Source organism: Zalophus californianus, chromosome 8 (assembly GCF_009762305.2).
Source record: "Zalophus californianus isolate mZalCal1 chromosome 8, mZalCal1.pri.v2, whole genome shotgun sequence".
In the NCBI taxonomy this organism is placed as follows: Eukaryota; Metazoa; Chordata; class Mammalia; order Carnivora; family Otariidae; genus Zalophus; species Zalophus californianus.
This window is the reverse complement of record NC_045602.1, coordinates 98214468-98238512: the sequence shown is the minus strand read 5'-3', so window position 1 is coordinate 98238512 and position 24045 is coordinate 98214468. Positions and strand designations below refer to the sequence as shown.

At 42.7% G+C, this 24045-nt stretch overlaps 1 protein-coding gene across 7 annotated transcripts in view; it reads right to left on the bottom strand.

Annotated features, from left to right (window-relative positions):
• The window catches only part of KIF16B (kinesin family member 16B), a 314095-nt gene that overhangs the window by 89983 nt on the left and 200067 nt on the right, over positions 1-24045 (bottom strand). For 6 of the 7 annotated variants that reach the window (XR_003524843.2, XR_003524845.2, XR_003524844.2 and 3 more), the window contains exons 18-22: positions 17401-17454; positions 14467-15825; positions 10492-10644; positions 8584-8680; positions 7807-7857 (exon numbers count right to left, since the gene is read on the bottom strand). Coding sequence is in view for 4 of the 7 variants with exons in the window: in XM_027623368.2 (XP_027479169.2) it covers positions 7807-7857; positions 8584-8680; positions 10492-10644; positions 14467-15825; positions 17401-17454 (1714 nt within the window). In the remaining 3 variants the exon portion in view is untranslated. The remainder of the gene's footprint in view (positions 1-7806; positions 7858-8583; positions 8681-10491; positions 10645-14466; positions 15826-17400; positions 17455-24045) is intronic. The other variant, XM_027623369.2, reaches the window with a different exon arrangement.

Here is a 24045-nt window from a genome sequence, read left to right as displayed (position 1 = left end):
GAACTTGGTACACTGTGAACCACAATATAAAGGGTGGTTGGGATTGTTATCACTGTAATCCACTGCATCTTCAGCAACTAAAGATTTCAACCAGATATTAAAAGGCAGGAAGAGTGATTTACAATAGACTCTCCTTCCTTCTTATTAACTGAATCATTCAGTTCCACTCCTTATAAATGAGGCTTTAAAAAATTACAAGGGTGCAACCCTAACAAGAGATTGGATGGTGGTAGTTTGGAGGCTATGTTGTGTAAGAAACAGCAGAGGAACTGAAGGGTGTTGGAGGTAAAAAAGGAAAATCAGAGGAGGCGAGAGAGATAACGGTCTTCCCTGAAAGACAGTTACGTTATAACACAGACTGTGGAACAGACACGTTCTATTCTGTTACAGAAGAATGTGAAGGATGGATGGACCCTGCAGATGGAGATCACAGTAACGACAATTATGGAAAGAATGCTCTAACAATAAGAGCAGTCCCCAGTGAAGAACTGCTCTGAGGCAGACAGTGATCAGCCTGGAGGTATCAAGAAAAGACCGAACCAGAAGCCAGCCGAACTAAGTAACTTAAAAGGTCCTGTGACCTATGTTCTTCCCAGTACCTGAATATTTACCTTAGGGAGAAGTCCTATAAGTTTTATCTGAATTTTATTTTAAATAAGAGCCTTAGACATAAAATATCACATGGTGAACTATTGGTCCCTATTTTTCTCTTCCTTACAGAAGCAGCATTATACCCAGTGTTGCCATGGCTTCTTGGTGGATGGAGTGTTCTTTGCCCTTTGACTTTGGACTTGGTCGCATGACTTGTTTGGCCAATGGGATGCTGGCAGCCATGATGCATCCACATCTTCTGTGCTTCTGTCATCATTATGATGGCCACTGACCCTTCAGCACAGACCTCAAAATGAGACATCTTGAGTAGACTAACCCTATCTGAGCTGCAGATGATCTGGAGCCAATGGTAAAGCCACCTCAACCTACTTACAAACCATCATTAAGAAATGAAAGCTTTTTTTAATGCCACTAAAATTGGGGGTTGGTCACCCGGCAATAGCTGACTGATAATAGTATCTATCACAAAAGATATCTTAAATGATGAAGCAGAATCGTCCTAAGAGGCATATTGGAGGCTGCATAACTAAATTAACAAAATAACCTCACTAGAAACTGGTCTAACCAATAAGACTGCTTGACCTTCAAAGAAGCAATAATAAAAGTGCTCTAATCTATTAATAAAAGTGCTCTAATCTATTTATCATTCAAAATTTGAAATCATTTAGGAAAAAGAATGTAAATAAAAATTACCGTAATTACTACTGCTGGGAGGCATAAGTATTCTCTCCAAAGGATGCACTTACATTTTTTTGAGTAATGAGAAAGGGTAGACAGTTTTGAAATGTTTTTCAACAAAGACTAAATAAATTCACCCTGCCAACCACAAGTCTGTAAAACAGGCAGCTGCGAGCAGAATGGATTTTAATCAAATTCAGATGAAATCACTGTTTCAAAGTACTCAAAGAGGTATTGTCTAGAATGCATTAACAAGTTCCACAATGTAAATGTTTATGCCCATAGGACAACAATGGAAATGCCACATAACAAAGTATGTATGAACCTATTTATTTTTTTCTGATGCAGGAACTCATTATAACTAAGAAGATCCCACATTAGGCTGGATATGGAGATGCTCACACCTGTCCCTACAGTAGCATCATGGGCTCAGAACTCCTAAAGAACGAGCCAGTGGAGATGGAGGGAGGCCACCAGGATTGAAGCCACAGTGGGTAAAGGTGCAAAGACTAATCCGCTGGCTTCTACAGGGACAACCTAAGGTATGACAACCTTAGTACTTACTTCATGGATAGTAAATCAAATTTTCATATCAGGGAACTATATTTGATCCCAAGGTAAAAAGTATGCTTAGGTGAGAGAAGAGACATGTAAAATTTGAATTGCCGGAGGCTGCTTCTATTATGTAGTGAGATCTGAATGTAATCCTCATTGTGACCTGCCTGGATCATAAAGCAGACTGAAGAAGTTACAATGAATAATACAACTTTTATGCAATGCTCATATTTGCTGCATGCTCCATCTATGAACAATATTAAAGACCATAACTTATAACCTAGTAGAATTATGTTTTTAACCTATGAAGACAAGCGAGTCTAATATTTTTCACTCTTTGTTAAAATCTTTGTACTGTTTATGTACTGTTTCCTTTCCAACTATAGCATCCCTCTGCTGGCATCTTAAATTTCACTCCCTCTGTTCTTCATGATCATTAATTCTGTTCTTCTGATCAAGGATATTTGAGAAAATGCTCAAATGGGGCAATTTTTAAGAAAGTATTTGCTGAAAAAAGCAAAAAAAAATTGAAATTGTGTGAAAATTATTGATATTAGAAGACTATTATGGTTTATTTGCAAAATTTCTTCCACAAGAGAAGATCTTCCAGCCAAGAATGTGACAAGCTAACTAATTTTAACGATGTCCTCATCAGAGACTCAAAACCCTTCATGCATAAGGCAATAGGGTGTGTGTGTGTGTGTGTGTGTGTGTGTGTGTGTGTGTGTGTGTGTGTGTGTGTGTTGGGGGGGTGGAAGTGACAAAAACAGGCTCCATCTAAAAACATCTGAATTCTATTGCCTCAAAAAGACAAAAAGGCTCCACTTGGTTACTGCAGACAAGGCAGCAGCCACAGTGTGTGCATCCTAATGTGCTCTCCAGTTTCCTGCCCTTTCCTGTTCGCTGCCCCAGACCTGGCTCGAGGAAAATTAATGATGAGATGGAGAACACATTAAGTAGCTTTTAATTTGGATGGGGAAAGACGGAAGGTCCTTACTTCCTGGCCAAAGGGAGACGGTGAATTTTGGGATGGGCTAAGCCTTGACAGCGCCCCTCTCATCAATTAGGAGTAGAAATGAAGAGGGGGGTGGTGACATTTATGCTGCACATCTTCCAAAGGTCTGCCTAGAACAGAGAATGACCCTTCCAGGCCAGGGTTAAAATAAATGGCTTCATGGAATCACTTTGTTCAACTGCCTGAGACATTCTCTGAGTACCTACCATAAGCTTGGCATGATCCTGGCTGGAAGTGGCAGAGGGAGGACACAGCAGTGAAGAACACCTCCTTCCTGCTAAGACTCTGAAGTTTAGAACATACACACCCAAGAAACAGGAGAACACTGGCTGAGCAGCCCAGGATCCGATGAAATAACTAATAAATAAAAAACATGCAACCTGATTCCTCCATAGGAATGCTGAACAGAGGCGAAAAAAAAAGAAAGGGTCACTCAGAGGAGAGGAAGATTCTACAGGGCCTAGGTTCAAGCCTCTCACAGAAGAAGAGGGCAGCTAAGTACCAGATGGTACTTTGTGAAGAGAGATGTACCTGAGGCCGCTATGGGCGTGACTCACCTTGGAAGGGAGGCCAGCAGAACACCTTGGTCAGAGGTTATGAGTGATGAAGGGTTAGCGGGAGGCAGAGAGGGAGGGCAGCCAGGGGAAAGTGCTGAAGGCCTTCTGAGGTGACCCTACAGCTGATAAGATCACTTGAAGGAGCTATGAGAAAAAGACTTGAAGATGAAGAGCCTTTCTAGGACAGAAATAGCAGAAACTCAGAGAAAGAACTGGCATGTGGGGGGCCTGTGTCATTGGGGGAAGGGTAGTCAAAACTAAACCAACAAGTAAGGAGCTGAAATCACATAGGTTGGAAAGTAAGAGTCAAAAAGTCTGAGAGGAGGACGGAAAAGGCAATTAACTGAGCAAGAAGACACCGCAGGGCATGTGGTGCTGCCTCCATTCCATGTATTAGAGGGGAGAGTATTTTAAATCCCTGGGTCCTTCCAGGAAGCTTGATGCATTACTAATGTGCTCTGCTACAGAGCTGTCCTAATCACGGCGAAAACGGAGGATGTCAGTGAAGGTCACTGCCAACCGGGCACTTTTTCAAGCTGCACAAATGAGCCTGCAGGAATCCAGCAGACACAGACAGATTCCAAGCCACCATACTACAAGTCGACATGAAGTCAAAAACAATCAGAAATGCTTTAATCACCTCACAAATAATGAGGCAGGCCCAAATTTACAAGGCTGAGGTTCAAGAAAATGACGCAGGGTGGTGATAAAGATATGTTATCAGTGCTCCGCTAGCCCCTATTTTTCTTTTATCGGAAATATTTAGAATATTTACATTTTTTATTTTAGAGGTCTGCATTTTTCCAATTTCGGATCAATTAGCTACACAGAGATAGTCTTAGTTCTTGACTCTTCTCATCCTGTTTGTTTTATTAAAAATCTCAAAAAACATGCAGAATATGTTTACAAGTTTCCTTCCTCGAGCCTTGTTAAATGTGAGATGAGCCATAGAGCCTCATCCTGAGAGCTGAGGGTCAGTTTCCAGACCTCGGGTGCTGAGTTCTGACTGCCCCAAAGACCCAGCATGCCAGCTAACAACTGGACGTTCTGGGCTTCTTCGAAGTGCCTGGCTGGGCTACTTCTTGAATTGGATGGGAGTTGGAGAGTCTCGAAGAAGGGAAGTTCGATGGATGACAATGTTTTCTTCTCTGAAACAACAATACACCTGAATTCGCTCAAAGCACGGCATCTGGTCACATCAAATTGTGTTCCTGGAGGAGGTGTGTTTAGAGACTGGGCGTGGGGATAGAAAACTCGATCTTCCCTCAGAAGGGCAATGTGGGTGTTCAGAAGGACTAACGAAAGGCACTAGTCTTGGGCGGGGTCACCCTCGACTCTGACAGTCGCGTAGAGCAATAACTGAACCTCTGCCAGAGAGGGGATATTGACTTGCATATTTCCATGAAGAAAGTAAATCATGTCAACCAAGGTATTCCGGAATCTGGATGACAACCGAACTCCATTTGTCAAAACTAAATCTGGGATTTCTGCTTTCCAATCAAGAGATAGCTGAACCAGATCTTGCTGGAACAAAGGATGGTTAGTGCAGGCAGGGACCTCAGACTCAGGCAACAGGACAGTCAGGAGGTCACGGCATATCTGCTGACAGAGGGCTTTGTTGTAACTAAATACGGTGAACAGGAGACTCTCTGCAGAGCCCAGGAATCTGATGCTCTGCCCACCGAAGCCAATTTGAATCTCCTCTAGTCCAGAGAGAGGTAGAGCATGAAAAACGGTCACTGAGCCTGATGGGTTATCTGACAGAACCAAAGCATATAGCATGGAATGAAGCAGGAGCAAACATGCTGGCTGAGGGTCAGGTTCTGCACAGTTAGCAACAGCAAGCCAGTAAACACCCTGGACTCTGATCACGTCACCCGGAAGTTCTGGCAGGGAACAAGCCATGTGCTCAAGAAAGTCTTCTAAAGGGTGCTCTTGAGGTTTCAGCATCCAGGCTGGGAACTGCACAAGGGTCTGCTTAAATGCACAGCTCCTTCTAGCACCTTCATATCCTGGGCGGCAGACGGAGCTTGGGGAGGAGCCTGGGGACCCCGCAGCCTCTGAGGCAGTGGGAAGGCCTGGTGCTTTGAAAGGCGCTGTGCTCTCTGCTGGTCTAGTGGTCCCTGCCTCCTCACTGTGGCTGCGGCCAGCCTGAGCCTGTCCAGGGAAAGAACAAGACTCCGACGACACCCCGTGTGACTTCAGGGGTGCATCCAAGGCAAAGAGTTTCAGAAACGGCAGTCTTCTGATCGACGTTGTCACGTGCAAGGTGAGCCCACGGGGGTCACACAGGCTTCCCACATGCCTGCCATGGCGGATCACCTCTGTGCCAGACTGTAGCAGGTGACTGCTGGTATCTTTGTAAAGGTCTGAGAGCCTGTGGCAAAAAGAGCGCAACCCACTGGTTCCTTCTGTCCTATTTATCAGGGACTGTGGAGAGCTAACTTTTTTAGCAGCTAACTCTCCCTCAACTTGCTGCTCGCCATAAAACATTGAGGCTGGTGACCTCTGAGGAATGCTGTGGGAGGCCCTCTCCTCACTAGAAATGCTTTCAGAGAGGACAGAGCAGAGTAACTTGCTTTGCCTGGTCTGCTTGCCTCCATTATTTATAGACACTTCTTGGGACAAATCTTGCAGCAAACTCCAGTGGGACTCGATTCCCAAGCCATGTTCATCTTTATGAGGCATCAGCTCACTGAGATTTCCTGACCTGTGCTGAACACGTTTTGTGTCGCCAGGGTTGCTTTCGTTAAGAAAAGTGATTTCAGGTAGATTGAAACATTTTGGTTGAAAACAGCCTGTATGCTCAGGATGACTATGTCTGCAAGCACTGGTCTGCGGCGCCTTGTGTCCTGAGGGCTGATGACTTCCCTGGAGGGCTCTCTCTTGTGATCCTGAGGAGGGAGCCATAGAGTCTGGGAAGCTCTGTGTCTTGGGATGACCCTGGTGGTGGTTCAAATCCACCTCCCTCCCCTCTTCTCTGCTGTTGGTGTCAGTGACGTCTCTGGGCAGCAGCGGGGCAAGATACCTTTTCTGTTCAAGATGTCAAAAATAGTTGAAATGGGACATGGCAGCACCTTTGCAAATCTTTTGCACATGAAGATTCTTGTAGTCATTGGTTTCATTGTGTAGATTAATGCATAGGTTAAATCGAAAGCCTAAGCCATTCATATTGATTGATACATGATTTAAGAACAGATGATCTGATTCACACACAGAACATCAATTTCCATATTACTTATCTTACAAATTGCTGAGTATTTGATAGAAAAAAAACGTTGCATGGGATTGATCCCGTATCCATTTCTTGGTGTAATATTTTAATTGCTCCAAAATAAATCCTAAGATCTTTGATTCAATTTTCAAAAGGTCAGCTTCAGTTGTGAAAATAAGCCCATGACCATATATCCAGAATGTAAAAGGAATAAGGGCGTACTTAATGATAAGCAGATGACAAGGCCAAAAGAAATGGACAAGTATTTCCACCTTGGTCATCTTTCTCTTGCCTCTTGGCTCACTTCACGGGAATTCTTAATTATACCTGCCCTGGTTAGACCGCCAGTGCCACAGCTACACACCAGCTCTGTGAAAGGCCTACTGGGCGCCCGCTACAGGCCAGGCACAGTGGACACAAAGAAATGAAGGGCAACGTCCTGCTCTTCCCAAGGTTATCTGCTAGGGAGACAGATGTCCAGCGGAAGATAATGTCATTACTGGATGACTGAAGGGAGGTGTGGCAGTGGCCAAAGTCAGTTAAGCCTCCTGGGGAACACCCACCCTTTCATCTCTGTTCTGGAATGTATGGGCGCCATCTGTGAGACTTCTACCACCTAGTACTTTGGGGGTGTTTTTGTTTTTTTTAATTTAGGAGTGTATGAGAAGGACAAGTCCCTCAGTGGAGGAAAGTACAAGTAAAACCTTACAAATCGTATGCCCAAATAAACCTTGGTTTGACAATTCACCAGAGAAATAAGCGAATCAACCAAGAGTATGTCTTTTGTACTACTGCCAACTCACAGTCTATAAAATGAGCAGGATTTTTAAAACATCGAGAGGTACTTGGTTTCATTTCCAAACCCTGTATCTGATTCTGATTATATAATTCTGCCTTTTAAACACAGACCAAAGGAAAGGATACTGTTACAAATGAAAAACGGGGCCAGGGGCCTCCACCACAGTCACATGCCATTCAAATAAAGTCCAAGCAGTTTTCAATCTGCAGGATTCCGTTTAATTTTAAGTCCATATAATAGCTTGCCTCCCCTATTAGCCATTAATCTCACTGGGACTTCAAAATTCTAATTATGCAACTAAACATTAAGAAAATTTAATCACACAAGCATGCCATAATTTAAGGCGACCTTATCAATCTGAAAAATCATTACCTACCTCATATTTTAGCTTACGTTGAATGGTGCCATTGTGGAGTTTCTCATTATCCTGATAAGAAAATAAAAAGCCCTCTATATTAAATTATAGTTTGTTCATAGAGGGAAAAGAAACTGATTTGATTCGAAATATTTATGGGAACAAAATTCTAAAGAAGCATACTTGCTCAACAATGACAACGCTTCTATAGAATTTATATTCCTGAGGTAAACACGACTCTATCGATCTATCTGCCTGTAAAGGAACTGAAGCATCTAGTCCTACTCTTAAAATTCTAAGAATAATATTAAAAACAAAATTTCCTTAGGAAACTTCTTAGGTTGCAGAATAGGAATGAAATGTTTTTATTTTGATAAAAATCAACATCGCAAATATGTATCTTCTCAAAAGCAAAATTATGTATCTACTCAGGATAATTTATCAAGCAAAATTAAATACTTAAGGAAATTGGTTGTATTTTTGGAGAAAACAGAAAAATGTTATGTGTAGAAGCTTTATAAATCAAATAAAGTAAATAAAACGTTTTAGAAGACTGTACATTCACTTACGCATTTTCCCCAGAAGTATAACATTTTAAAGTAAAGTTTCTCTTGAATCAGCACTGTTTATTACCTGTTAAGCTCCACCCAAGCAATATTTAATTTTTCTAGAACATTTTGCATCTCAATTTTCTCACTGACGAACAATAATAAAGGAGCCCATCACTGCCACCGCCACCACCTTATGGCAAGGTCGTCTTGGAAACGAATGACCGATGGCTTGGCCCCCTCAGCTCACCTTCACCACATCGGCAGATGCATTGCTATCCTCGTCAATCACGCGATGTAAGTCCTGAAGTCGTCTTTGGACTTCTTCTTCAATGTAAGCACTGATCCTGCAAACAAGAGAGGTGGGCGCGGTGGTACTTAAGGACTTCTAACCATACAGGGCACGTGAGATCCTTTCTTCATTATGCCCTTCAAAATGAGGAACTTTCTCATTCTAAACACCAAACATAACAACTTGGAACCTGGAACATTCTTCTACGTTCTAAGAAATCTAGTGCCACGTGTTCACTATCTGGGCTTTTCCAAAAGAAGAGAGTAATGGACAAATAACAGAATCTTGAGGATAAAATGGACAGCAGGTGATTCCATCTAAATCTCTCCTGGATCTCCCTGGTGGAACCCCTGCTGCAAGGCGGAGAATCACAGACACGGTTTTGGAAGGCTCCATGGCCTCAGCCCTGACTTTGAAACTCAGCACTTCACTCAGCAAGCCTTAGTTCCCTCATATGGAAAACAGTGACAGTTATTTCTCACTTCACAAAGTCATTTAAGAGGATTGAAAGAAAAAAAAAAGTGGATATAATCTTTATGAATCTTCACTATCTCGAAGGAACAATGGCTTGAATTGTTTCTGCTCTGTCTTGCGTGGAAGCAAGAAACGGTTGACTACTGAGGCAGTTGCCAACTAGACATCTGGTACCCTCGAGAACATAGGTGAAACTGTAGGAAGTACAAACCATCCACCCAGCGGAACTGGGGAGACCAGGGAATTTCAGTTCCAGCTAAAATCCTTCTAGTGGCTCAGGCTGCCCACATGGAAGGCTCACTGAGTTCTAGGCTCTCCTTCCCCCAGTTCTAGAAACAATGATTAGATGGATTATTTAAAATGAACTGTTTTGCACATTTATGTCTGAGCACACTAAAAAAGAATCTGCTTTCATTTCTCTAAACACATGCACAGTCCTAGGAAACATTTTGGTACTACTGACCATGCCTGGATGAATTTCTGAAATGTTAGGTAAAGAGATTAAAAGTGTAGGTAAAACAGCACAGAAGAATGGATAGGGTAATAAAATGTGGTAGTTACGTTTCAGCACTGAAAGGAAAATCATACACAGCTGAGCCAGAGCCAACGGCGCTTACAAATGAATTACTTCTCTGGACCTTTACTTATATTTTAAACTAGCCCCACTGAAGATGCAGACCTAGATTTAAGGGGATACAGAGGCTCATAGCATTCTGAATACATTTTGATATCTGAATACATATTGTCTAATGCCCAGGGCTCATGACTGCCTAATCTGAAATGTCCCCATGACACCAATGGAGTTGAGGAAAATAATCCATTTTCTTATAGGCAATGAATGATTAAGTCAATTTATCTGAAAGCTCTAAGCCACAGAGCAATGTACAATGCCACTCAAGTTGAAAATCATTTTACTATAGTAGCATCAGATGTATATGCTAGTCATGATCATTCTGAATATACTGGTACAATTTCTGTTACAGACTTCATCTATTTGTAATTAATATTTCCATAAATTAACTGTCAACACAAGGTCCTTCTTCTTGGTATGGTTCAATTAGCTCTACTTCTTTGTTCCTCTTAGCCTGGACTTGGTTCACTCCTTTCTGGATGAGGTGGTTTCCCTGCACCTTCTAATTCTACCTGCTCACACAACATTGCACCAGCATTCCTTGGATCTGGTTGGCCATTCCCCAGGTCTTTGGTTTCCTTCAAATGATACCTCTCCCCACCAGGCATCAATTGATGGAAACAAAGCATACACAATTCAAGGACACCTATCAGTTGTCACCTTTGATAGATCCCTCCATATGCAAACTGGACAATATGAGGTACAATAAGCCATTAACTCATGTCACAAATGTAGGTTTGGCACAGTTTCATGTCCAGTACCTGGCATCCATCAGAGGGACCAGGTGAGACTTTTCAGCACTGGGTGGCAAGCTGGAAGCAGCAGCTTTTCCCTCCAAGGTCCCACGATGCCCTTTTTGAACACCATCAACCTCACAGATCTTCTCCTTCAACTGTTGGATTTCATGCTCTAATCTACAGAGACGGGAGTTACATTAGTTAATTTATTAACAGTATTGCCCGAGCATCTTCAGTGGGTGGGACACTGTTCTAGAAACATGGGGGATCTAGACACTCTTTGCAAAGAGCTTTACCTTCTAATAGAAAAGGTGCCACATCAGACAAGATATAAGGTGATAAGGAGCCACAAGAATTCCGAACAAATGCTGTAGGGGTCCAAAGTTGGAAAGAGTTTAATTATCAAGTGCAAAGATGTTCCCACTGTGCTCCAAGCCAATCCTCTGAGGTAGATGGGCAGGGTTCTGAGCCCCCTGCCACTGCTTCAATGAGAACAGTTGGTCTTTGATTTTATATCGGGATCCCCCTAAATACTTCAGTTTGACAAAAGAGATCTAAGCTTTAAAGAATTTTTAAAAACCACCCATCTAGGAGAATCCACAGCGTCAAGGCAGTTCTAAGTTGAGTCTTCAGAGCCCAGTGGGAATTCGGATGTTTGGAGATAAGGCTGAAGGGTTCTCCAGGTGCAGAAAGCAGTACGAACAAAGGCCTACATCACGAAAACTAGGAATCCACTTTGGCTAAGGCAGAGGGTGTGGAAAAGGGAAATAGATGAGAGATCTAGGAAACCAAGGTCAGTATCTTGAGAAATTAAAAGAAACTATAAATTGTTGAACCAAATATTTATTTCCAATGATAAATGATACATATAATACAAGGTAAAGTGTGCATAAAGTCATTCTCCTGCTGGCCCCAGCATGCTTGAATCCAGAGCCAGGAGACCAGAGGGCCAAGCTTGCCAGTAAACATGGTCCCAGGCACACGAGACCCAGCCAAGGGCTACAGCTCATGCACTGTGTGAACTTGGGCAAATTAATGAAATCTGGGTCTCAAGTTCTTCATACACCGAATGAGAGAATCAGCTAGTCTTCCAAATTCCCTCAGTTCCAAACTTCAGATTCTAGCTTCAGATGCTGGCACACTATGGTACTGCCAGCTCTCTGGTGTTACCAGCAGCAATTTGAGCTGTGCTGAACATGAGAGCCAAGTTCTTAATTCTCAGAAATGTGATTACAAGGTCACTAGGTCCGCACTCATGGGTTTCACAGAAGGCAATGCCCAGCTTAACTCAGCCCTTCATCTGTCTACTGATGAGCAAGTACTTACGAAGCATCAACTTGCACAGTATGAAGTATTTTCAAAGGAGGAAGAAGGAACCATGAAAAATTGAATTGATGTTAGGGACCAGTTGGTGGGCAAAGAACCAGGTAACAATATTAATATAAAGTCTCAGAGATGGTAAGAAAAATGAGTTGCATGTAAGTAACTGCCAACGTTCAGAACTAAGGACACATACTGGAGTTGTTCAAGGACATCCTACAGTGCTGGAGCAATGGAAAAGACTCCACAGAGCAAAGGGTTTGGTGTGGGGCCCTGAAACCCAAACGGGACTTATACAGGGGGCAAGGGAAGCAGGGTATCCCAGGAAATGGTCTCAGCGCATACCTGGGCCACAGTCCTACAGCCAGCAGACAAGAGGACACAGTGGCCCAGAGTGGGGTGGTGAGCAGACCTGCCACCTTCTAACTGCATGACACTTGTCCCCAGTGGCTATATAACCACTGGGTGAAAAAGAAGACAGAAAATGGATTGAATCTTGTTTATGAGGAAGCCAAAAAAGGAAAGCCAAGTTCAGCGCACTGTTGTCTGATCTGGATGAGATCATTAATTTAAAATTTTAATAATATTATAATATAATAATAATATAATATAAAATAATATATTTTAAAATAATAAATTTTAAATCAAAATTTAAATTCCACACAAATTAAAAATTTTATGCTTGTGGGATTTCACGAGAGGTGTACTCGGGCTGCACGGCAGGCCCTGGCTTAGCAATGAGAACCCAGAGAGATAATAACAAGCAAAACCAACACCCACAGAAAGTTGCAGGAGCATCACAGCCAGAGCAAAGAGCTCAGAATGTGTTGGCCTGAATTAGGTCTTAGCAAAGTCTACTCCATCAAAACACATGAAGCTGAAAGCATCCTTTGTGTGGCTTCTTGAGGAACACTGACATTGGGGAATCACTTCCATGGAAATCACAATACTGTATCTGCTGTAATAGAGTATTAATAACAAATGGCCAGGGAGTGAAGCTGCTTGACAAAAGCCAGGGACATCAAGCTAAAAGCTCATGCTGCATTCTTGCTGCACACTGCAGGGTATAAATTGAGAGTGTGCCCTCCACTATTTTAAATTTCCTGGGGCTGGAGCTCTATCCAGCAATTTCATTTACATAACATACCTGCAATCATTTTCTTAAACCTCCAACCTATTTCTCCCAAGTAATAGCATTATGGTTTTTGATTGTTATTTCTTGCTGCTTTGCTGGAAGGAATTACCAGAGAGCAAAGGTAAATAGAACCCACAGTACAAGCAGATCATTTCAGGAGGGTGGTTGTCCCAACCTGTTCGGCAAGATGATGGAGAGAGGCTCCAGCCTCACAGTAGGTCTTGCTTTGTCATCGGTATGGATCCCAGGCCCCTGCCAATGTCAAGCTGGGCTCCTACAAGCCAGCCAACTAGGCTTTGGTTACAGCCCCTCAGGGGGTGCTTGTGGGTGGTTAGAATGCTGGAGAGCGGTCAGCGGTCCAGGCCCTCCAACCTGGGCTTCAGGTACAATCTCAACGGACTAAAGGGTCTGGAGCTAAAGAAAATGCACAGGCCCCGGTCTCCTCTGCCCCCTTCCGTAAGAGTGAGGACTCTGAGGCCCAAAGATCAAAGAGCCTGCCAAGGCCAGCCAAGCAGAATGGGGCTGGGCCAGGATATGAACCATCCCCCTACCCACCCTGTTAGGACAACAAATTGGGTGATGTTTGCACACCAGGCGCCTACAGATTTCTGGGAGGCTTGGCATCATGTCTGCTGGCCTACCAGAAAAAGTGTTCTCGAATTCATGTATTTATTCCTTTTGAAAACCTACTGTGTGGGAAGCATGGTGACAGGGAATGGGTGGGAGAAGGTAAATGCTCTTTCTTTACCACGAAAATAGTGCTAGTTCCTAGTTTCAGTTTTCACAACACCAAAAGAAATGTGAGTAAATCATCACCACACATGCTTAAAAATACCACTGTGTTTGGAATCACCTGGAGAATTTTGTTTGTTTAGTAGTTTACTCTAATGCAGAATCCCGGGGCCTCCCTCAAATACTGTGAATCAGGAGGGGTAGGAGAATGGCTGTTTTTCAGTTTCCCACTGGGTGTGGACATCAGCACAGGGTGCAGTCTGCGCACGAAGGGATGATGTTTTATTGTAACCAATGTGGTCCCAGAGAAGATGGTAAGCCCATGGTGAGGATGAAGGGAGTGGACAGGATAGGAAAAATCCAGAGGAGGGGCTCGGGAGGGGGTAAAGAAGGGGACAGGGAGAAGGAAAAAAAGAGGGAGGAAGGGAAGGGAAAGAGAAAAGGAGAGAGAGGGCCAAAGGAGGGACAGGGAAGGAGGGGAGGGGCCAGACCCAAGGGAGGGGGCAGGTTGGAAGCTGTCCTATTTATCAAATACGAACACATTCACATTCATAAGCCAGTGGAGTAAGGGACAAGGGCTTTGGTTTTCTTCAGGTGTTTTTTTCAACTGTAGGCCAATGATTCTAAAATGAGGATCCTAAGGAGAAAAGAAAATGTTTAGGGGCACTTTCTCAGCTTTGGCTTGACCATAACCATTTGCTGGTGTATTAGAGAACACACAGGCAAAAAAGAATTACTTTTGTAAAAGACAGGGAGGAGGGGTGGAAAACATGCGATCATTTGTGTGCCATGCTCTCCCTTCCCCGTCTCACCTCTCCCTGTCCTTCTCCAGGGCTTCCTGCTCAGCTTCCAGGCTGGCCCGGAGCCCCGACTGCTCACTGCTGCTGCTGTTCAGTGTGGCCAGCTTCTGCCTCTGCTCCTCGATCTCCAGGCCCAGGGTGGAGCGCCTCTGCAGGGCTGAATGCCGCCTCTCCAGCCTGGCCACGGCCCGCTCCAGGGCCTCCCTCTGCTGCTTCTCCCGGGACTCGAGAATCTCTTTTTCCTTCTTCCTCACTTTTTCCTCCTGACGTGCAATGTTGGCAGTGAATTCAAAGGTGGCCTGGAGCTTCTGCAGCTGGCTCGCATTGGCCCGGTACTGTGCAAGCTGTTCTTCTTTCTCTTCCATTTCTTTTTCCACTTGATACAGAGTGTTATCTAAGCCGAGAGGACCTCTGTCAAGGATTTCAAATGCTCTCTGCTTCTCCTCCAACAGGGTCGGCAAATGATTCTGCAGGAGGTACTGGAGCTGGCGTTCTTTATACTGCAGCCTGTATTCCACCGGCTTTATTTTCTCTAAATTTTGAGCCGCCAGGGTGACATCTGTGACGCTACCATCATTGTTCTCCAAAAATCTAACGTCTTCTTCATTTGCAGATTTTAAACGCTCCAGGAGCTCCTGTTCTTCCTCAACTTCTCTTTTCAGGAGGTCCTTCTGCTGAACCAGGTCTTTCTCCAAGTTGGCTAGCTTGACCAGCTGCCTTCTCTTGAACTCTAAGAAATGCAGCTGAGCCCTCTCTAACTCCTCACCGTCCTCATCCCCTTCGGCCCGGGCCTCCTTCACCCGCAGCAGGGACTCCCGGATACCTTCCAGGTCCTTCTTCTCCTCCTCCACCCGCTGCACTTCGCCTCGCCGGAGAAGCCGGATCATCTCCTGCTTCTCGCGCAGCTGCTCTTCCAGATGCACCACAAGCATGACCTGCTCCTTCTCCTGCTCCTCCAGCCTCTTCTTCTCCAGTTCGAGCTTGGCGTACTGCTCATCCTTCTCCCTTTTGAGCCGGTCCAGCTCTTGAAATATCTGGAGCTTCTCGGCCTTCTCGTTGTTGTTGAGTTCTTGCAGCCGCTGGAGCTCTTCTTTGACTCGGAGAAAGCTCTCCTCCTCTTGCTTCTTTTTCTGCAGCTCGATTTCCTGCTGCTCCCTCAGCCTTTCCTCTTCAAACTTTTCCTTCTCGGCGAGCAAATCCTTCAGCTTGCTCTCAATGTGGAAGCTGCGGCGCTTGAGGCTCTCCTCCTGCTTGCGGATCTGGAGCTGGACAATCTCCGTCTCCTTGCGCTGAGTCTCCACCTCCTGCTGCATCCGTTCCAGTTCGGCCTTATCTGACTTTTGCTTTTCTTCCATTTCTTCTATGAGTTTCCTGAAATGCCAAATGTTGGCTGATTATCATTTGATGGCTAAGCACAAATGTTGTTCTAACTTTTCTCTTAATTGAAATGTTCTGAAAATCGACAGACAACACAAAGTCAAACCCTTTGCGAAAATAAAAAGTGGGGGGAACTGCTTTTCTTTTCATTTCCAGCAGCATCATGCTTAACTTTTTTACTCTGTAACTGTCCAACGTATCATTTGCCTAATCTCCTGAAGTAGCCTCTGATATCATTTCTTTGTAGAGACTATAAGCATAATGTGTTATGCATGATATAATTTTAAAAGCCCCCTGAGCTCAAAGAGAAAGAACCATGCCCAATTTAAATTTAAATGTGAATAATTTTATTCTGCCCAATGGCTAAAATTCAATAGAAATTCAGTTACAAAATGACATTAAATAAAAATGCTTATGCTGTCTTCAATTCATTGGGGTCAAATATCAAAGTCAAGATAATCGACAGTTCATTGTTCCAGTTCAAATAACCACATGCTATTTAGCATTTAATCACTAGTTTAGGGCAAATGGTAATCACCAAATGGCCCAAAATATTAGTTTATTAACATGTAATGCTGAAAATAACAGGTGTCTCCATGAGAATACTGAGATAGATGATTGCAGAGGTGACATGTCATGTTTGGTCCTGGAGAACAAATGATCCCCACTGGGGGCTAAATCTGTGTTTTGAGGTTGGGATGGCCTCCAAAGCAAAAACACAGGGTGTGCAAAATATCACTATGTGGCCTCTATCTCCTGTCCCACCTAGGATCTATTTTATATGATGCTGGAAACTAAACTAATTTGTTTGTAACATCTAAACTCCAGAGTCCAGAAAATAAATATCCAATCTATAGATTTTCTGTGGCCTTAGTTTCTACTCCAGTATCTGTCCTTTCTCCATTTCTTGGCTTGTTAAATAGGTTGGGGAGGAGGGGGGAGAAAATGCTTAGCTTTATCAGACAGTTACATTCAGAACATATAAAAAAACAAAACAAAACAAAAACCTCTCCAAATCAGCTAAACACACACACACACACACACACACACACACACACACACACACACACACACACACACACACACACACACACACACCCAGGAGAAAAGTAAGCAAAAAATATAAAAAAACAAATTATAGAAGGGAAATACAAATGGCCAAACAACATAAGCAAAGAAGTTTAAGAGGGGAAGAGGCATAAGGAAGGGGAACTGTCATTCTTTGGGTTATTTTAAAACCTCAGGCAATATTACTAAGGAGGATATCCTTTTGAATTAAATATAAACAAGCATATACTTGGCGTATTAAATTTAACAAGTGCATGAAATTTGCCTACTGACTCTATTCCCCCTTTCTCACGAGTATTTGAAGATGTACTATTTGAAAAGTTCAAACGTGCGGTAAAACAAACCAGCTAGAGGAATGACCTGCAGTCACTAGACACGTAAATACCTGACACAGAACCATAGGGAGGTGCTGAAAGAGACCCTGATGAACTCTGTATGAAAGATTAATGCAAGACTCCAAAGACTACACTAGTGTTAAAACCGGTACCCCACGTGGCTTACCTTTTACTTTCTAATTTTTCAAGTTCTTCACGCTGTTGCCGCTCAAATTCAAGTCTAATAAAAAAATCAAATGAAAATGAGTCACTTTTCTGAAAGAGCTTTTCTCTTTCTCTCTTATCTCTGTATATAGTTGCATATTACAAGGAGCATCCATTTTTTAAGCATTATTTTTAATTACGATGGATTAGCAAGTTTAAAATGTTTTCTTTGCTCTACCTATGACTATGATTAGAAATTAGACATACGTTTGGGTGCTTGCATTCAGGCAGAAAAGAACATATTTTACTTGAAGGAAAACAAACAAAGCACCACTGTCCTGAAAAAGCAGAGTTAAAGGAAACTTCTAAATGATAAGCATGTCTACTCTATGCAGCTTAGTCACTGATGAGTGTATATAAAAATGGAGAATCTCTACCTTAGACAGATGGGTCCTTTTATAGGGAAAAGACTGCCAGGGAGGTAGAGAGAGAGAGAGCACAGACATCAATTAAGAAAAGAATTAACTGGGGGAAAACATCAGGAGAAAAGCAGTAAAGTACTTAAAAGCCAATAGCCATGCACACATTGAAACATCTTTTTATAAATACCACATTTCCCAATAATTTCTCAAAGCAAAGACTCCAAAGAGTTAGCTGTGTTATGTTTGCACACTTCCCATCATAATGATAGCACTAATAATGAGTACCAATAATAATTGTGACAGTAGTCAAATCCATAGTTTTACCACTTTGTACATGGTTCTACCATAGGCAGGTTCATCAAGAGCCTCCTATGACCAGCAGTTCTAGGATACAAGTAACTGGGGACTACATAGTTTGTAAACGGGTTTACCAGAGAGCGAGCAAAATAAAGGGGGCTAGTCACTGGGAGTTTTAAAACAACTTGCTAAAATATTGATAACAAAAGTTGATTTCTTCTCAAATACTAGACTTACTGACTACAAGATTTCACTCTTCTTAAACAGCATGAACAGTAATTCTTAAACTTACACATGTTCCCGTTATGGTAAATGGCAGATACAGCTAAAAAGCTGAACTACGGAAAAATTCATCACAAACTTTCCTTGTATAATGTGCAAATGCAGATTGGCAAAAGTTACCTTTACAAGGAGCTAACGAATGTTTTAATTAGATGTGTTATCCATTTAATTTGGGCTAATATTGAGCATAAGATGTCTGGTGGCTTTTGTAAGCAGACCTGCGTGCTGTGCTGAGTGCTTTACCCATGTTAGCTTACTTTGTCTTCCCAGCAAATCCTAACGATAACAAATAGTATCTCCATTTTATAGATGAGGAACCCAGTGCTCAGATATGTGAAAGAACTTGTCCAAAGTCATAATGGTGAGATGTGGTAAAGCCAGGATCTGAAGCCAGGATCTGAACCCAGGGCAGCCTACTTCCAAAATACCATCACTTCTTAAGCAATGCTCAGATTTGTGATATACAATAAAAGAATTATATCCTTCACTGAAACTTGTCATTTAGTGTTATACGTATTCTCCTACCAAATGAAAATAATCTGCAGATTATAGGCATTGCCATCCATGAGAAATCAATCACATAAATATATATGAAAGGTATTTGCCAATACCCAAGCTCAGCACATATGTCATTACTCTAAGTAGGGATAAGGTTTCATTAAAGTTAGCATATGACTGTTCTCTTTTACACAACAATAAAGAGAATATTGGAAATATTTCATAGTATTTTTTAGACTTCAGTGCAGTTTAGGCTTTCTAGAAATATTTACACAGTCAAAAAGCATCACTAGATAAAAAACTTTCAAAATCAGAGAACTTCCTTAATGGAATTGTCTTTAGTCTCTGTTTTTACTTTCTAAGAACAGCTCATAGAACCACGAACACACACTGCTCTGACGATGTCACAGGCATGTGGTCATAAGCCAAATGCTCCTCTGAGAGTTGGGAGACCTGGGTTCCAATGAAATCCTATCACTGAGGACTGTTTACAAAGGGCAGGTGCTGGGCTGGGTTCTTAGTGGGCAATACCTTCACTCTGTTCTCCCAACCCTGCCAGGCTGACATGTTTCTCATTCCCATTTTATAGAACCTGAGGCTTAAAGCAAGTAAGTAGCAGAGGGAGACCTTGAATCCAAGTCTGATATCAAAATCTGGGCTGCTGACCACTACAATTGTCGCTAGTGAGCTGTGTGATCTCAGGAGGTCACAAAATGTGGGTGTGAATATCTTCATCTCTCATGGGATGCTGAGTACCTATTTTTTTTTTAATTGAGCATGGCATCAGGCACAGGGTGATTTCAGGGATACAGCAGTCTATAAAGGTGACATGGTTCCTGACCCCACAGGACTCTCAGTCTGTGACAAATAAACACAAGTGGACACCCAATGAGTCGCAAGCTAGGACTGAAGGACACAGTGTTATAACATACAGAGTGGGGTACTGATCCCAGAATTTGGTACTACCTAGAATCAAGGCAAGCTTCCTGTGGAAACGTAAACCTAAGCTGTGCCCTTCTTCTTCGTACATAATAGAGAAACTCAAGAGAAGCTCAATAAAACCAGATCTTGGCTTGCTATGGGGGAAGTGGCAAGACACGAAGCTTAATAGGGCAACAGAAGCCAGATAGTGAAGAGTCTTGGAAGTTATATTAAGGATTCCTAACTTGATCCTAAAGATGGTGGCAGAAAAGTACCTTGGGACATGTTGTCGAAGAACACACAGACCTGGTGTTCTACAGAGAACAGATAGGAGAGGAGCAATATGGGAAGCCAAGAAACTAGGAGGCCACTGTAGTCACGTAAATGAGAGCTGATGGAGGCAAGACCTGGTGTAACTGGGATAAAGAGATCTCTGATCTTTAGGAGGTCAAGCTGACAGAACTTGGGGGTTGTGATGAGAAAGGAAGAGTCAAAGATGCCCCCTCAGGTTTCTGGCCAGGCCACACAGGAGGTGGGAGGGCAGAACCTAACTACCAAGAGGATGAGTTAAAAGGTCTGCAGGTCTGAACACAAATTCTAGTGATTGTGAGACCACGCATGAGTTACTTAACCCTGGACACTTAATTTTCACAGAAATCAAAGAAAATAATAAGCCCTACCTCAAAGGGTTGTAGCCAAGATCAAATGAGGTAATACATGCAGAGTATGTAGAGCACCTGCGCATATTAAGTGCTCAAGTGTTGCCTCTTATTGTTAGGATCCACTGGGATGAGGAGGAGCACCGGGGACAGAGCCAGTGGGGGAGGCAGAAGTAGCAATGGTAGCTGCACCAGTGCTAGTACTCCCAGTAGCAAAGATAAGAGTAGTAGCTAACATCCACTGAAGATTCATTCTATACCCTGGTTCTGAGGACTTTGCATTTAACTCATAATGGCCCTTGAGGTAACTGTCATCGTTATCCCATTTTAAATGTCAGAAATGGCCATATTGCTAGTAAATGGCAGAATCAACCTTGACTCTAGAGCCCACAATTTTAATCTCTTCTCCATCCTGCCTTCAAGAAGGTAAGCTCAATTTTATAACTGTTGAATCTAATGATTCCAGAGGGTCATCCAAATTGAGATGTACAATGGGAAGGGAGATACAGACGAAGGTCTAGCTCTCAGGCCCTTACCAAGGATGGAGACACGGACTTGGGATTCACCAGCATCTAGATTGGAACTGAAACCACAAGAGTGGATGAGGTTACCCAGGATGTACGTATGGAATGAGAATAAAGGAGCTTAGTGTAAAGTCTGGAAGACCAAAGACACTACAGTGACCAGCAGAGAACAAGGCTAGGGAGCAGTTAAAGACACAGAGAGAAGGTCAGGAAAGGGTAGGCACAGGAAAGCAAAGGGAAGGGGAAAGAGTAGTATGAAATGCTTCAGGAAAGTCAAGTAAGATAGGGCCCAAAGAGAACTCAGCAACATGGAGGTCACTGGTAAATCTGGAGTGAGCTTTGTTGGATTGGGGCCAGACCACAGTGGACTGAGGACTGAATGGGAGGAAACTAGAGGCTGACTGTAGATACAGTAGAGAGCTTTCTCAGTAATTTTAGTTATGAAAGGGGGCTGTGGTAGTTTTAGGAGAATGAGTGCTCATTTTAATAGCTGGAAGACACTTGTGCAATATTTAAACCCCAGTATAAACAAGCCAGGAGAGGGTATAAAAAACTGGGGACAGAGTTCCCATATATGAACAAGGGACAATTTCTCAACCTCTCTAAACCTCAATTTCCCCATCTGGAACCAGCCTCAATAACAACCCTGGTCCCTGTTGAGTGGAGGATCCTATGAAAGTATATAATGAGCACTTAGCAGTTAATAAATACTAGCTATGAATCCTAGAGCATCCATAGTACAGGTAGCGGAAGACAAAGAGCAATTCGGCCATTGGGATAGGAAGGACGGAGGCAAATATGAAAGCAAAGCAGACGTGGGCTTTGACAGTGTTGTTCTCTTAGGACTTCTGTATTCTCTGTGAGGTCAGAAGAAGCAAGGTTCTCTGCTAAGAATAAGGAGGAAGGTGGTGTGGTTAGAGGCATAAAGAACATGGAGATTATTGGTAATAGACAAAGAAGCCAGCAGGCAAGAGAACTGATAAGAAAAACAAGCAATAGGGGGTGGGTGGGCATCATTCAAGCTTAGAGATTGTCAACTTACAGAGGCACCGACCTCTGTGTGGATGTGGCTTTCTCTTATGGCACTGAGCTGAGATACTGGATACAGGTTCAGGGCAAGGAGACAGTTTACTGGACCCAGGTGGGTCTCTGACAAGTGAAAAAAACCAAAGGACTATCTGAGCATTTGGGAAGAGGATGGCTCAAGTGTTGAGAATGAAAACTTGGCTGGAGAGAAAAGTGGGGGCAAGGCAAGGCTTACAGGTGAAAGTGAAAAATCTAAGAAGTTTCCAGGCTAAAGACATGAATTCACTTATGTAACCATGAGTATCCACATGGAATCACCCAAAATAACAGCAGGACTGAAAAAGATGGTGACGCTTAGAAGGTAAGTAGATGACAACAGTAAGGAGGAGCAAAGAGTGGGAGAGCCAGGTGCCATAAGTGAACAGATCAGAGTGCTCTGGGGGGCACAGGAAAGGTGGTCTGAGGGCAGCTGAGTCTCTGGGCTGATGAGACCCCTGGCTCTTCCTCAGTATAAGTTTTCATTTTAGAACATCTGGGTGTGATGAGGAAAGGAAAAGTACTCGGCCCAGTGGTGGTTGTCAACCTCAGATGTAAGAGGCCACAGCTCTGACCCCTCCTGAAGAGTGGCATCTAATGACATGGAAGGTTCTGAGTCAAGAAATCAGAGAGACATTCCCACTTTAACTCTTAATGAAGTATGGATGCATTTCTGTGGCCTGTTACTAAAAAAGGAAAAATTATGCTTGGTTTCTACCAAAAGGATTATGTCTGTGGTAACTAATGACTCCCAGTTCCAAAAAAAATAAAAGATGCTCAGTCTTAACTTTAAACCAAGTCCCAACCATTCTGAAGAGTCATAATCACGAAGTCAAGAACTATATTTTAAAATATGAGGTGATATTGGCTGTTGCTGGTACTGTATGACTTCCATTAAATATTACATATTTACTAATCATACTTTAAAAAATGCACCTCTTTCCTTAATCAATGATAATTATTTCAAATAACAAACCTCAATAGACTATAAAATATAAATGTGAATGTGTTAATATCAAGGAAAGAATATCAACTCTAATTGTATCTTAATGTGGCTTCATTTTAAATAAATGTAATTCACTTTCTTATTTTACTGGAATTACCTTGGCCCCAAATGCTAATTTCCTAAATGTTACAATTAAAAGGAAAACCACGAAAGGATGTAATTTTTGCAGCTGTTTTTAGCATTTTAAAATGACATCTGGAAGTACATATACTGTGGTAGGTCCAACAAAAAAGCATAGCATACAAGCTATTTTTATGAGAAACAGCCTCTTTTTTTTTTCCTTTTTTGCATTAAGAGGCATCTAGCATTTTTAGGTATAATTGCACATCTTGCAATTTATATTCCTGTTATCATCAGCAATGAAAAAGCAAGGGGGTGGGAATTTCTCAGTTCGCACCATGACACTGAAAGTGAGACTGTGATTATGAAGAAAAGAAAGAAAAAAAGAAAAATTTTAAATGAACTGAAAGCATAAATATTCCAGCCCTTATGTTGTGCCAGTGGTGATTAGTTTTGTACCTTTGATGTCGCTTCACATTTGAAAAGGAGGAAAACAGCTACTCAAGTCCAGCCAACACTCGACAGACTGGCAACTGTGGTGGAGGTGGGCGTGGAGGGCAAAGGAGGCTGAGCCCCAGACCCCAGTATGACTGGAAGGCAGTCACCTGACAATAGAGGTGAGCTGAAGGCAAGGCAGTCTCCATACTCTCCACATGGATATTCTCCATAGTATGTGAACAGGTAAGGGGGAAATCCTTGGGCACTGGGTAAGCCAGAATTTTTTCCACACAATTTTTAGGTTCCAGTCAAGTATAGAGATGACCCCATGGGTGTGCAACCTGTGAAGATACACAGGGTCCTGCATTCACTGTCTACTGCCGCCATCTTGCAATTCTTAATATTTGAACAAGAGGCCCCAGGTTTATACTATGCACTGAACTCTGTAAATTATGTATGCGTTCTGATCAAGTATATGTTATTTTTTAAAGAACTCCT